Source organism: Vulpes vulpes, chromosome 12, assembly GCF_048418805.1.
Source record: "Vulpes vulpes isolate BD-2025 chromosome 12, VulVul3, whole genome shotgun sequence".
NCBI lineage: Eukaryota > Metazoa > Chordata > Mammalia > Carnivora > Canidae > Vulpes > Vulpes vulpes.
This window is the reverse complement of record NC_132791.1, coordinates 122,913,860-122,926,962: the sequence shown is the minus strand read 5'-3', so window position 1 is coordinate 122,926,962 and position 13,103 is coordinate 122,913,860. Positions and strand designations below refer to the sequence as shown.

Here is a 13,103-nt window from a genome sequence, read left to right as displayed (position 1 = left end):
AATAAGCCTGAAAAAATGAGAAAGTCCCCAGAACAGAGGGAAAGTGACACATTTAGAAAGAAGAAGAAGAAGAAGACAATGAGGAAAAAAGAAACTTGGGGAAAAAAATAAATAGAAAGTCTAAAGACAAAGATTTTAAACAGCAAAAGAGAAATGGAAAACAAAAAGGAGGAAGACAAAAGAGAAAAGAAGTCATGTCTCTCGAGGGCAAGAGAGCCTCCCTGAGCTGTTTTGTCCACTATCCCATCAGAAGGAGCGGTGTCCAGATAGGGCAGGGCAGGGAGAGAGGAGACAGGGGCTCTCTGAACTCCCTGTATCCTCCTCTCCTCACAAGTCTGGTCCTCAGGCCTGACGCCCACCGGGAAAACCCAGGACACAGGGTCAGAGGCCTCTGTGGGAAGACTCCAGGGGCTGACAGATTTAGTGGGGTAGAGACAGACACAGCCTGTCCTGCCCTCCAGAGCCAGGTGTCATGTCAAGTGCTCCCAGCTCCTCCCCATCACAGATTCCAGAGCCTTGTCACCCCCAGGACCCCTGCTCCCCACCTGTGTATGTTCCACCCAGCACTGGACACATTCAAGGGAATTCAGATTATTTTTCTGGTGGCCTGTGGGGCTCAGCTCCATTCTTTGCATTTCAGAGAACTCAGGGAGCAGAGGCCTGTAACCATCGCCTGGCCTGGCATCATGGGAATGTCCTGGCTCATTTGCAAAGGGAACTCCATCCTGCTTCTCCATCTTCCGGTGCCACCCTCTTCCCCCAGGGGCTAGATGAGCATCTGGCCTGGCACTCACTCCCTCTCGGGACCACTCCTGTTTTCTCAACCTTCCAAATCACATGGAAGAGGTACAGCAAGCGCTTGGAGAACACCACCCGGCACAGTTCCATCCCTGGGGAGGGGCTCATGCTTGCACCTGCCTGGCAGCCTGACTTCAAGAATCTCCCACCTCTCACCCACAGTGTGAAGGCCTGCACACAAATCCGTGTCCTTTCAGCTAAAAGGAGCAGGATCCAAGCTTATCATTATTACTCAACACATACTCCTGCAGCAGAAAGGGCAGGGATGGCTCCAGCCAGAGAAAGAGGGGAGGCAAGAGAACTTCACAGTGGAAGAAACACCAGCCTCAGAAAGTCTCCAGGGTGAGGTCCCACAGACCTCCCCAGCTCCTGGTGGGGGAGCAGAGGGTCACAATGCGCAGGCCTTCTGTCTTGAAACTGCGGTGTCTGGGGCCCAGACTGAGAGCGGGCCAAAGGCAAGGAAGCCGGCCTGTGGCCAAGTGGTACCAGAAGGAAATGTGGCACAGAGCAGAGGCCTTGGCCAGGCCTGCGACCTGCAACCTGCAACCTGAAGCAGGAATCACTCCTTGCCACGCCATACCTACTGGCTGCCATGTTCACTCCCCGAAACCTGAGATTTTCCCCTAAAATGGAGACTAGGGATATAGGACTGAGTCTGGTGGGCCAGTCTGGCTCAGGAGGTCAGGAAGGACAGCCTGAGTCACTCCAGGCTCCTGGGGCTGCCTTTGAGGCAGAAATACAGAGCATCTTTGAGGACTCCGGCTCTGTCTGTGGAGAGGTGGGCAAAATGTTTAAAATACAATAAAAGCAAGGCCCAGGGCCCAAAGGGGTCTGGCTCCCTGTTTCTTTGGACTGTCTGTGGGGTGCCTGTGTGCAGGATTTCTGCAGAAGATAGTCCATTTTGTTAAGCCTTTGAATATTCAAATTGAAAGTATCGCGCAATCATTGATTGTCAAATCATGGGTTTCTAGAGGTTTTAAATACTTGGCATGAGGGGGAAAAAACTCAAACCTATACCCAAAGGTATAAAACATTAATTCTGTTTGTCTCCTGCTCCAGGAACCTGGGTGCAGCTGGATGCTTTGTGAAACTTTAAAATGTGGCATCTCTGCTTCTCTGTCTGCACAGGAGCCCTGGGAGGCACCGAGTCCCTGCAGCTGCAGCATCCAGCCAGCGCCCCAGCTTCTGCTGACCGCGATGTCGGGTAACCGGGCTGCTTCTCCCGGGGCAGGGTCACGCGAGCCAGGGCCTGTGGGTCCGGGTGTATCCACAGCTTTACCTGCATGGACAGAGAGGCACATAGTCAGGGCGTGCAAGGAGGCGCCGGCGATCCCGAGAGCGCACGGGCCACGCCGAGGCCGCCGCCCCCCGGCGCGCTCCGCAGCGCAGAGGCCCAGAGGCCGGCCCGGCCGCCGTGGCCTTCGCGGGCCCTGATCCCGCAGCCGCGCTCCTGCTCCGCGGCGCCCGTGACCCCGGGGCTTCGCGGCGCGGGCTCTGCGCGCCCAGGAGCGGCGGCGGGGCAGCTGGAGGCTCGCGGGGCGCCCGGGAGCGGGGCCGCCGGCAGGGCGCGGAGAGCCAGGCCCGCGGGCCACGGCGCGGGGCTCCCGGGTCCGGGCGGCGACCGGCGCAGCCTCCTCTCGCGCGGGGACCCCGGCTCCGCGGCCCCGGCGCGGGGCTCCCTGCGGTCGGGCTGCGCTCTCGGCGGTGGCCAGGCGCGGCGCTGGCGGCCCTGCACGAGCCCCGGGACGCGGGGCGCAGGTCAGGGCGGGGCGCCGGCCACCCCGACGGCGGGAGCGCCCCGGCCCCGCACGGCCGAGTCTCACCTCCGCCCGCGGCTCCGCGGGGCCGGCCCGGGCCGCCGCCGCCTCGCTCCCGGCGCGCCCGGACGCCCTCCCCGCCGGCCCCGGGAGCCCGCTGGGCCTGGCGGGAGCTCCGTGCGCCGCCCAGACGCCCGCACCCGAAAGGGAGGGGGGAGCGCCGGGAAGAAGGGGGAGCAGCGGCGGGCCCGAGGCGGGAGGAGGGAAAGACGCGAGGGGGCAGGCGAGGAGGGGGAGGGAGACGCGGCGGCCGCTGCAGCAAGGCCCAGCAGCCCGCGGACCGGGCTCTCAAGCCCCCCCCGCCCCCCGCCGCTCCTCCGGGGCTGGCTCCCAGACCAAGGACGTGCAGAGGTCAGAGCCTCCGCAGGAGCCACGCTTGGCCTGGTGGCGAAGCTCGGGACTCGGAGCTTCCACGCGCGTGGGAGCGTCACGGCGCGGTGGGCCCAGTCACCTGCTACGGATCAGAGACGGCCCCGTGCCCGGTGCCGGCGCGGCCTCTCTCAGGCCATCGCACCTCTCCCCCGCCAGCAGGCTGGGCCCAGGGCCGAGATTCCCCTAAGGCAGCCGAGGTGGGGAGCTCCCCTGGGCTGTTCTCACATTCCGGAGCAGAGAACCCCGCGTGCTGTTGGTCTAGGGATAGGGCCCAGCCCCACAGATTTCCATAGGTTCTGTTCCCACTGGGGCCCTGAAGTCTGCCCAGCTTCTCCTCATTTCAAGTTTGAGAAATGTGGGGCTCCTTCCCACCTGTCTTTTAGCATTCTCTTTGCCTTCTTCAGACTTAGAAACCTGGCCTTCTGCATCCAAACCTCCCCTTTGAACGCTGACTCAGTTGCCTTTTCCCCCAGAAAAACCGAAGGTGTATCAAGGTGTCCGGGTGAAGATAACCGTGAAGGAGCTGCTGCAGCAGAGAAGGGCACACCAGGCAGCCTCAGGGGGAACCGTAAGCAGAAACCCTCTCTTCCTCCCCATCTTGCCTTTGGCTTCGTTGATCCCTGTCTCTGGAAAGGTGTAGGTGGCCTGGCCGAGCTCCATCATATACTCAGGCATATACTCAGCAGTCCCCAGACCTGGCCTTCCTCAGCTGTCTTTGTAACTTCTGTGCTGCCAGGCTTCTTCCCCGTCTGCCACAGGAAGCCACAAAGAACAGCTGGAGCACCGTTGTTGGGCTCAGGATTTGGGGGAGCTCATCCCTCACTGATCATGGTTCAATATAATGGGCTTGCAGGTCTGGTGCAGGGAGAGGAGCCAGCCAGCGGGTGAGTAGATTGTTCTGGTAGGAAAACACTGTGTGTGCCCAGACACGTGCCAGAAACTCATTTCATTTTAGTGAGCCCTTCAATGAGAGAATCTCCGTAAAATGCCCCCCGCCCTGCTTCTCATTCTTATGAAACCCAGCCTCCGAGGTTATTTATCTGTAAATCACCAGGCATAGAAAGTTCCTGAGCAGAAATGGGCCATATATCTGCAGAAGAGACAGCTCAGGGTACAGACACACCTCCTTAATATGAAGCCTTAAGCAGTCAGGTAATCATGAGGTCATACGGGCTGTCATAAGGGTGCCCCACCACTTTATATACTTTCTGAAGCAGGCAGTCCTGCCAAGAGTGCTCAGAGCAGCAGCAGAACTAAATAAACTAGGTAGGGTTCTCCTCCTACAGCGGGCAACCCATTGCTGAAAGCCCTGATCATACAATTGCTTGTGGGTTGCTCTGGGTGTGGATATGGGATATGACAGATGGGCACATATTGCCAATGTTAGGATTGGTTCTGTCTCCAGCTTATTGGCATCCTCCTCCCCACAATGGTTTTTGAGCTTGCTGCGGTTTATGTGCAATGCACGACTTCCTGACATGGGTCTTTGTGGAAGAGGTAAATGATATAGGAGCAGGTTCCAGAACCAGTGGACTGGGTTCAGATCTCAGCTCCTCCATGGTATGTGCACATCCTAGAGAATTACTCAGGCTCTTCACCTGTTTCCACATCTTGAAGCTGAAGGTAGTAGGATTTTATGAGGGTTAAATGAGTTATTGCATAGAAAGGACTTACAGGAGTGCTTTCCATTTAGTAAGGGCTCAATGAATGTTAGCTGAAATTACTATTATTATGATTTGTGAAAAGGAACAAAAATAAAATTACAACCAAGATTGAAAACTAGCTATCCAGTAATGTCCGTTTGGTCTCTTTGCTCAGAGTTTCGAGTTCAGGTGTGAGCTTGTTGTGATACAGCCCGTACAGCACAAATTTTACATTTGTTGGAGAAGTTAATACCTCCATGTACAGAATTTTAGCTAACATAATAAAGCATCTTTCCATTTGCAGAGGGTTTTTACAGTGGTTAAAAATTTGCACACTCCTGATTTCATTTAGTTCTTATGACAACCAAATGAGGTAAATAGATCGGGATCCGCATGCCTCTATTCCAGCTGAAGTTCAAAGTCTTACTAAAGGCAGAGCTAAAAACAGGGCCAAAGTCGTCTTACCCTTCATGTGAAAACAAACAAAAAGAAAAAAAGAAACACTCCTACCTATCAGCTCCCTAAATTCATCCTTCTGTAGATCTAGCTGTGCTGAGCAGGAGTCTGGTAGCCTCAACCATCAATTCCTTCAGTTCAGAGATGGTTATAAAATTAATAAGACCAGGAACAATGGAATTGGGAAATGCCTCTGATGCAAAAAAAATAATAAAATCAGGATGTTCACAATAAAAAATAATCTCTCATTAAGGAGCTTTGTTTGGTACATCGTAGAATTCTGTTTCGATGCACCTGGAGAAGTCCCACTTGGGCATGGTGACTTTATTGCTGTTGGCCTCCTACAGGTTGGTTTGGCCACTGTTCCCCTGTTAGCTAACTGCAGGAATGAAGGCAAGGTAAAACGCTTCACTTGTGCATCTGACCAGTATCCGTTTCCTGGAGCTGTTTGATTTATCTAAGTTCTTCTGAGTTCTAGCTGCCCTCACCCCAATCCCACCCCCACCTCCCAAGAAATAATAAAGCAGTACTTCTGAACCAATGCCTTGCAGGGACATGCACAGCAAAGCTTGCTCTTCTTTGCTTCCTGGAACATTATATTGGCCCATGCCCTCACAGGCACATAGAAGTAATACATAGATGATTTAATTATGAGAGCCAGATGTAAAATCCCTCACCAGAAACCATCAGAAGGATCTGCAATTCTAGGAAAGCTGCGAAGGCATATACTCAGCAGGCAAGGATGGCAGGTGTCAGGGGACAGCGTATGCCTGCTTCTTGGTACAGACCCTTTGGTTTAGCAGTTATGATCTCCAGTTTGTTCAACGGTCAAGGGACGTCTCTGGGAAGCTTCAAGCCAAGGAGAGAGAATTCTATCAGATAGACAAAGCAGGAAGATATTTAACTTAATTTGTTATACAGTCAGAGTAGTATCCGCAATTTGAAATTTTAAGAAGGCAATCATGAATGGAAGTTATAAGATTGAAGCAAATGTCAGGTGGCAAACAGTGCCCGGAGAAATGTGTGCTGCCAAATTTCTAAATTTGATTTTAAAAAGCTTATTTCAGCCAGATCAGTTTGCAAACAACCCTACACACACACACACACACACACACACACACACACACACACACAATTCTTTTACCTTTAGGAGAAAGGGAAAGTTGATTTAGTATTTATGAAAAGATACAATTTACCCTTTTCAACCATTAATTTTCTAAACAGCCTTGATGTATCTTTATAAATTGTAGATTGTGGATTTTGTGTGTGTGTGTGTGTGTGCTGTTTTGAAATCTAAGAGAAAGGCACCTTTCTTTGTATTCTTGGAGGGAAATAGAAAGTGAACCTGTGACTGGGAAGATAATATCAAGCAGGAGATTGTAAACATACCTGAGGCAGATAATGTGGATAGGCAGACAAACAGACCATTCCCTGGGAGGAATGGGGTTAATGAGAGCTCTGCCATGAAGCAGATTTTTTAAAAACCCATTCCTTCCAAGTCCTTCAGCTCGAGCTGCTGCCAACTATTTGCATAAAGACCTGGGGAAGGATTCCAGCTTCCTGGTTCGTGACATTACGGCATGGATCATTTTCAAAATTAACACCACCTCCTGTTTCAGCAGCAGCTGACAGTGTACTCCTCCGTTGGCGTGCTGAATGGGAGTAAGTATAGCCTGTAATCCAAGAGAGAGAGAGAGGTGTGGTGAGCTTGGCTTCCCAGCACTGGTCACAGAGCAGTGCTGGTCCCTTTAAACTTTAAAGGCACCATCTGAAACCTTAAAAAGAATCCTAAATTACTCAGTGCAATCATCAATTCAATTGGAAGATACAAGATGCTTTAGTTTAAATATTTAAGAGATAATTCATAAATTTCAATGAATCTCCGGTATTCAGAGAGAGTGGTGAAATAAGCAAGTCATACAAAGAGGTGAAATACTTCCCGAGCATTACCTAGAATGTAGATAGGCTTCAGCTCCCTGACTACAGTATTAAGAAAATGCTCCTATTTTAACATTTCATAGCTAGTAAGCACATGTGCATATTTTTAGCTCTCCAGGATTAGCAAAGTCAGGAACTGTGTCGTTTTGGGAAAACAAATTCCTAAGGCTAAGCAGCCAGAGAGTATAAGAAATTTTTGAAGAAAATGATTGACTCAGTCATAGATGGTTGGGATTGAACAGGTTTCGCTCTTATTAATTTTAAATTAAGTAGTTTAATAGAAAGGGGTTTACTGAGTATTCTCAAACGGTTCCATTTCTCTATAATACACAAATCATATATATTATATACAAATCATTTTTATCTAAATTCGACTTAAATTTAAATTTTAGGTGGGAAAAATCTGATGGGGGGTGGGGAACCAAGCAAACATAAAAACCAAATCTAAATAATATAGGACTCTGGTTGTATATAACGATAGCCACCTTTTTTTAGAAGAAAGAATCTGGCTTACCTTATTGCAGAAGCAACAAAGTTCATGTGAAAATGGCTTAGCTTTCCCCTGAGAGCTCTGACTTCACTCTGCTCTGTGCTCACGTTCTTGCTTTGGCAGCTGTCTGCAGGCAACGGCGTCCGCCTCTCAGACCAAGTCCCACCATCCCCGGCAGGTGAGTACAGCCAGCGTCCCATTCCCTCCAAACCTCTTTCAAAAGTCCATCTCCAAAGTCTCTCAGTGCTTGATTCAGAGGTGAAGATAGGCACCACCATTTAATTGGAATCCAACCAATCAGAAGGTGAACAAGCCACAGTGACCCCAGATGCAAGGGAAAAAGGGGACATTTTTGTTCTCATTTCTGAAATGTCTATTTTCTGCTTCGAATTCTGTCCCAAGAGTTATTTCTTCCCATTTATCCCAGTTCCTCATCACCAAGTAACTAAACTCTCAGAAGTGTTTTCAGGAAATTGTTATCTTTTTTTTTTTTTTTAATGTACTGTTAGATGGAATACAAGACACCCTCGTGTTCTAGAATAATGCCTTTGCTCCTGTTGATTTAGTTTCTAGCCCATGGGGTTTGTTTCCCTCCCCTTCTCTCCTCTCCCCAGTGAGCAGTTCAAACAACTGCAGGTTTTCTCAGCTCAATTCAAATAACCGAATAACCCTATTACCTATGCCAGCCAGCAGTTGGGTGTTTTAGGGCCTCATATGCAAGGAGATCTGTGCTTATGGGGGCTCACCACCCAATGTCCCACTTTAACGTGAAATCGAGCCTATTAATAAGAAAATGGAAGAGGAGTCATGTTTTCAGAATTATTCTTGTTTGGTAGCCAACAATTCATTTTAATTCCCCTAGCATATGGACATGTTTCCTAAGGAAACATTTTTATATTTTGTGATTCATAATAGGTACTACTAATTCACTTTGCATTCTTGGTTTCTATTTTTATAATTTATACTGCCATTCGTATCACTTCTCAAGATATAAGTTATTAGGTATGAAAAGTTTAGGGAAGCAAGAAGCTTAAATCAAGGGCATTGCATCCCGTGGCATCAGAAGTTTTCCTAAAGCCTCACACAATTTTATACGTTACTTCTGAGAGGTGAAGTTACCTGAGCTGCAGATGGGGTGTGGGTGCCTTATGCTCCAAGAAAGGAGAGCCTTGAGCCATTATTTGACTGTGACAGTTGGACACAGGGTGGATTGTCATTCTTTTATTTTCGCCCTGGCCATATTTACAGCCACTTCCCACATTATTAACCAGAGTCGGTCCACTGATTTGAATTCGCTAAGGCAACGAAAAAATCCAAATTGCCTGCCTGTTTACTTTCCTAGAACTTAAGTCCCCCCTTCTCCCCTAGACAAGGTTAATACTCAGAATATAGAATTCTATTCAAAGCCATGAGTGCAATTTTTAAACAACAACCACAAAATGTTATCCTTTTTCCTTTCTCTTCTAGGGCTGTATTTTGAGTCTGAACCAGTTTCTTCTACACCCAATTATTTTCAACCCCGAGAACTTTCCAGTTGTGTTTCCTGTGAAGAAAATACAAGCTGCCTCGACCAGCTCTTTGATTCCTACCTTCAGGCAGAGACACACCTGGACTCTTCGCTCAATGCCACGCAAAGCACTCCGCACTATTTCCCTGACAGCTTCCAAACTGCCCCTTTCTGCTTTAACCAGAGCCTGGTAATTTATCTCAGTTCTTTACAAAAACCTGATTGTTGCCTACTGTAAGGTAGTTGTGCTTTGTAAGAGAGTTTGCATCATCTCGTGAGAAATCATACAAACCCTATCAACAAGGAAGTCATCCAGGAAATGAGCAGAGAGCCATTTAAAACTCAGTGGGGGTCGGAGAAGCCACACGGTGCAGGAGGCAAACCTTTGGATACACAGGATTTTAATTTCCCAAAGCAGCTCTGCCCAACCACATGGTATGTGGCAGTAAAAAGAGGTTTCCTGGCAATATTCATTTAATGTTGTTAAACTGTAGTTAAGACATCTGTTCATTGCAAATCATTGATTTAAACAATGATCCCTGGATTTTTTGAGTTCTGGAAGGTCGAATTAAGGCTGCATCTACACAGTACCAAACTGTTATTCTTATAAGGGGTTTTTGTTTTATTTTGACACTGAACTGGCCCCACTAACTGGTTGTTTTGGTCTGGTGTAGGCACAAGAACTCTTCTGGGCCTGAGATGGCTGGTAAAAAAGAAGCCCTCATACTTCAAAGAATTTGGATTGTCTATTCTTGATGAACCTCAAATGTTTGAAAATATGGTATCATTTAAAATGGTGTAAGATTTCCAGTGTAGACACCAGTTGTTTGGGATTTTTAGATACTCCCATGTTGTTTTTTTTAACCATAAAAACTAAGTTTTTTTAAAATGTAAATACTTTTTACTTTTGTCAAAAGTCCATGTAGGTATCAGACTAAATTTTGGGGGTATAGGAAATTAACTCCACAGACTATGCACACCAGACCCCTGCACTCTAGTTCCCTTCTGGCTTCCCAAGAAGGCTTTCTCAGTCATCATAGTAGGCCTGCTTAAGAGAAAGCAGAGTACCTTTCTTCTCTGGGGACAAGACTTCAGTGACTGTAAGAGTAGTTTCACGTTTTGGAGTCTCCCAGACACTGGCCTATTGAAGATCTCAGTTCTTTCTGCCTGGGTATGTTCACTTTGTTCTCCACAGTCAAGGGTGTGGAGGGACATCCAAGGTGCCACCTGCAGCTTATATCGTGGCACACAGCAAGATTTGGTGTGCAGGTGACTTGAAGCACAATGGGATTCTGTGGTTTAGGAACAAAGCATCCTCTAAAGTATGATTATAACAAAGAAAGCCAGTGAAGCAAGGCGATTTATTGTTGGGGAAGAAAAAGACAAATATAGAACAAGGTGTCCTGAAATCATGCAGTCAGCAAATAAAATTACTTCTGCAGATTTGGGTTGGGCTGGGTGTTTTGTTGTGTTGTATTTTTCCCTCTAATGGTCTTACTGTTAATAAATCCTCTCTATTCAGCTTTTTTTAATCCTGTCTAAATTGTCAAGCTCTTTGTTTCTTGGTTTTCTCTAGACCCCAGGATCGCCTTCGGATTCCTCCACTCTCTCAGGTTCCTTAGACTACAGTTACTCGCTGGCTCAGCTACCTTCATATGCCCCGGAGAATTACAATTCTCCCCCTTCTCTGGACTCCAGAAACTGTGGCTATCCCTCAGAAGACTACTCCTACTCCCACTTGCCCCCATACACCCAGTACGACTGCTTCTCTTCGGCAAGCACCTCAGTCTGCTACTGTGCGTCCTGTGAAACAGAACACTTGGACACCATCAGAGCATCGGAGTATTTTTCCTATCCCAGCACAGACTATGTGAACTTTGCCCCCTCAGCAGCAGCCACCAGTGATTTCTATAAGAGAGGAGCAAACTGTGACATCTGCTATAGTTAATAGTAATTATGTGAATTTGGAACATGGCGTGAATATCTCTGTTTTTTCCACACCGAATGACAACTCAAAATATGCAACCTGTTAACAAAATATCACAAGCCCGGTTCCCATGTCACCATTTTCAATGTCCTGATGCTCACTTAGGCATGGATATGAAGTCCTCAGATCCAGTCATTGTGCCACTCCTACTTTGTATGCTTACGGTTAAAACTTTTTGTAGGGAACGTTCAGTTGTTTTACTTTTCTATGTAATGAACAGATGCTAATTTTTTAACTAATAAATTTTGTATTATTAAACATCGGCTTATTTTTTAATTTTCTGATGACAGTTTCCAATTGGTTTGAGTAATACCAATTAATTCTGGAAATCACCAATTACATTTCAATAGTTTCATCTCTCTTATTCATGAATTTTAAGTTATTTTAATTTGGCGAGATGCCTTGGCTCTCATAGGGATGGAAGGTAGACACAGCTGGGATGGCTGAAAAGGAGAGGCAGTCTCACCTCCAAATGAGGGTGTACATCTTGGAGCAACATCAGAGAAAGACATTTATGAAACATTAGCTTCTCATATCTAACATTAGTCAATGACATGTCAATATGACCAAAAGGCACATCTTGCCTACAGCAATATTAACCCATAGATAATTCTTTTTCATGTCCAAAGTGTTGTTTTGTAAACTTTCTGGGAAAATACTTGATCTTTTTTTCTCTTGAAAGCCACTATGCTGTTGGTGGACCACAAAGTTTGGAATTTGTTGTTACCTTAGATTTCTGAATTTCTGCAGTAAGTCCTTAAGTAGGCCTTACACACTCATTTTTACAGATTGGTTGAGACGATTGACCATGTTGTTTATGACTGAATTTCAGAGTCCACTGCCTCTGATTAATCTATTTGAACAAGCCCAACCATCTTTGAAGATGAAGAGAAGTTAACTTGAGCTATGTATGTCAGACTATACTGTTCAGTCCTATTTGTCAAGGGCAGTAAAGCACAGAACTTAATCCTTGCAGTGAAGTCAGGGGTCATTTTCCATATCCTGAGGTTCTGCACAATGGTGGCAATACTGGTACCATTGGTCCCAGCCATGGCTACCATTTCCCAAGCCCTCTCTGTGAGCCAGAGTTGCCTACAGATTTTCTTACTCCTGTCTCCTCTCCCAAGCTTCACAACATTGAGAGCAAAATTAGAAATCTGAGACTTAGAGATGTCAAATCACCTGCCCAGTGCTACCCAGTCAGTAAGTACCCGGGCTTGGGTCTGAAGAATGCCAGAGCTTTGCTTTGTACTCATCTTTGATAGTGAAAATTTTGAGCTGTCCTTTGTGGAAGAGCACTCTGGAACCTATGAAATCACCCGCATTAAACTCCGACTTCCTCATACAGCCACGGGTGTGTCCCACACACAGCTAGTCAGACTGTCCACAGATATGAAGGTGCCAAGCACAAGAGCTGCCAGAGGCCCCTACTCTGGGGACTGAGGAGGAGAAGTTGACAAACCGCCACCTCAGTGGGCCTTGTTCTATCAGGAAGCAGATAGGCTTTCAAAATGACATGCCTAATTGTCACCTCCCTAGGGACTCCACTAAGACTTGGGCAAACAGAACAAGTTGCAACCTGCCTCATGGCATATTTGTGCCAGGGAAATAGAACAATTGCTGCCTTTCTGTGATGCCAATAAAACTAAATTTTTAATAGTTTCCAACTAAATTGAAACTGGCCTTCATCAACAAACATCTATTTGGACAGACCATAAGCCTCTGCATGTCGTCCACGCCACCCCACCTGAGCTATGCCCAAGGGACAAAAGCAGAGAACCCAAAGATGGCCAGTGGTTGGCACAAAAATATCCTTTTCCTGATGCCATTCTTTTTTTTTTTTTTTCATTCTCTGCTTCTATCCTGTCCCCTCTGAATCAGTTATCTTGCAGATCTAACCAAGAGCATTTGCTCCTTGCTTCTTATTCTTTCTTCATATGTCCCTTACTATTTGCCTAAGTCTAGTCTAGTCTGGAGAAAAGATTTTTTAAAAATGTGAAACATGGGCTAACAGAGGTACTGCACCTTATAGTGAATAGTGAATTCCACCTGAAATTGGTCTTTAAGATCTTTCCAGATATTTGGGCCAACAGGT

The 13,103-nt window shown here is 47.1% G+C and overlaps 1 protein-coding gene and 1 long non-coding RNA gene across 4 annotated transcripts; one reads left to right on the top strand and one right to left on the bottom strand.

The window, feature by feature from the left end:
• Positions 1-1,822: 1,822 nt before the first annotated feature.
• LOC140594699 (uncharacterized) lies at positions 1,823-9,230 on the bottom strand. 2 transcript variants are annotated; one of them, XR_011995818.1, is made up of 5 exons: positions 9,104-9,230; positions 7,539-7,760; positions 6,476-6,759; positions 5,764-5,958; positions 1,823-2,077 (listed from the first exon to the last, which is right to left on the bottom strand). It is a non-coding gene; the product is annotated as an uncharacterized lncRNA (long non-coding RNA). The 2 variants fall into 2 exon arrangements; XR_011995817.1 differs by lacking the exon at positions 1,823-2,077 and having other exon boundaries at positions 4,696-5,958.
• POU2AF3 (POU class 2 homeobox associating factor 3) lies at positions 1,968-11,266 on the top strand. 2 transcript variants are annotated; one of them, XM_072729828.1, is made up of 5 exons: positions 1,968-2,002; positions 3,461-3,555; positions 7,638-7,692; positions 8,982-9,211; positions 10,598-11,266. In XM_072729828.1, the coding sequence occupies exons 1-5, from the start codon at positions 1,996-1,998 to the stop codon at positions 10,967-10,969; spliced, it is 759 nt and encodes a 252-aa protein (XP_072585929.1). In that variant the 5' UTR covers positions 1,968-1,995; the 3' UTR covers positions 10,970-11,266. The 2 variants fall into 2 exon arrangements, with proteins under 2 accessions (XP_072585929.1, XP_025862593.1); XM_026006808.2 differs by lacking the exons at positions 1,968-2,002; positions 3,461-3,555 and adding an exon at positions 6,610-6,748.
• The last annotated feature ends 1,837 nt before the right edge of the window (positions 11,267-13,103 follow it).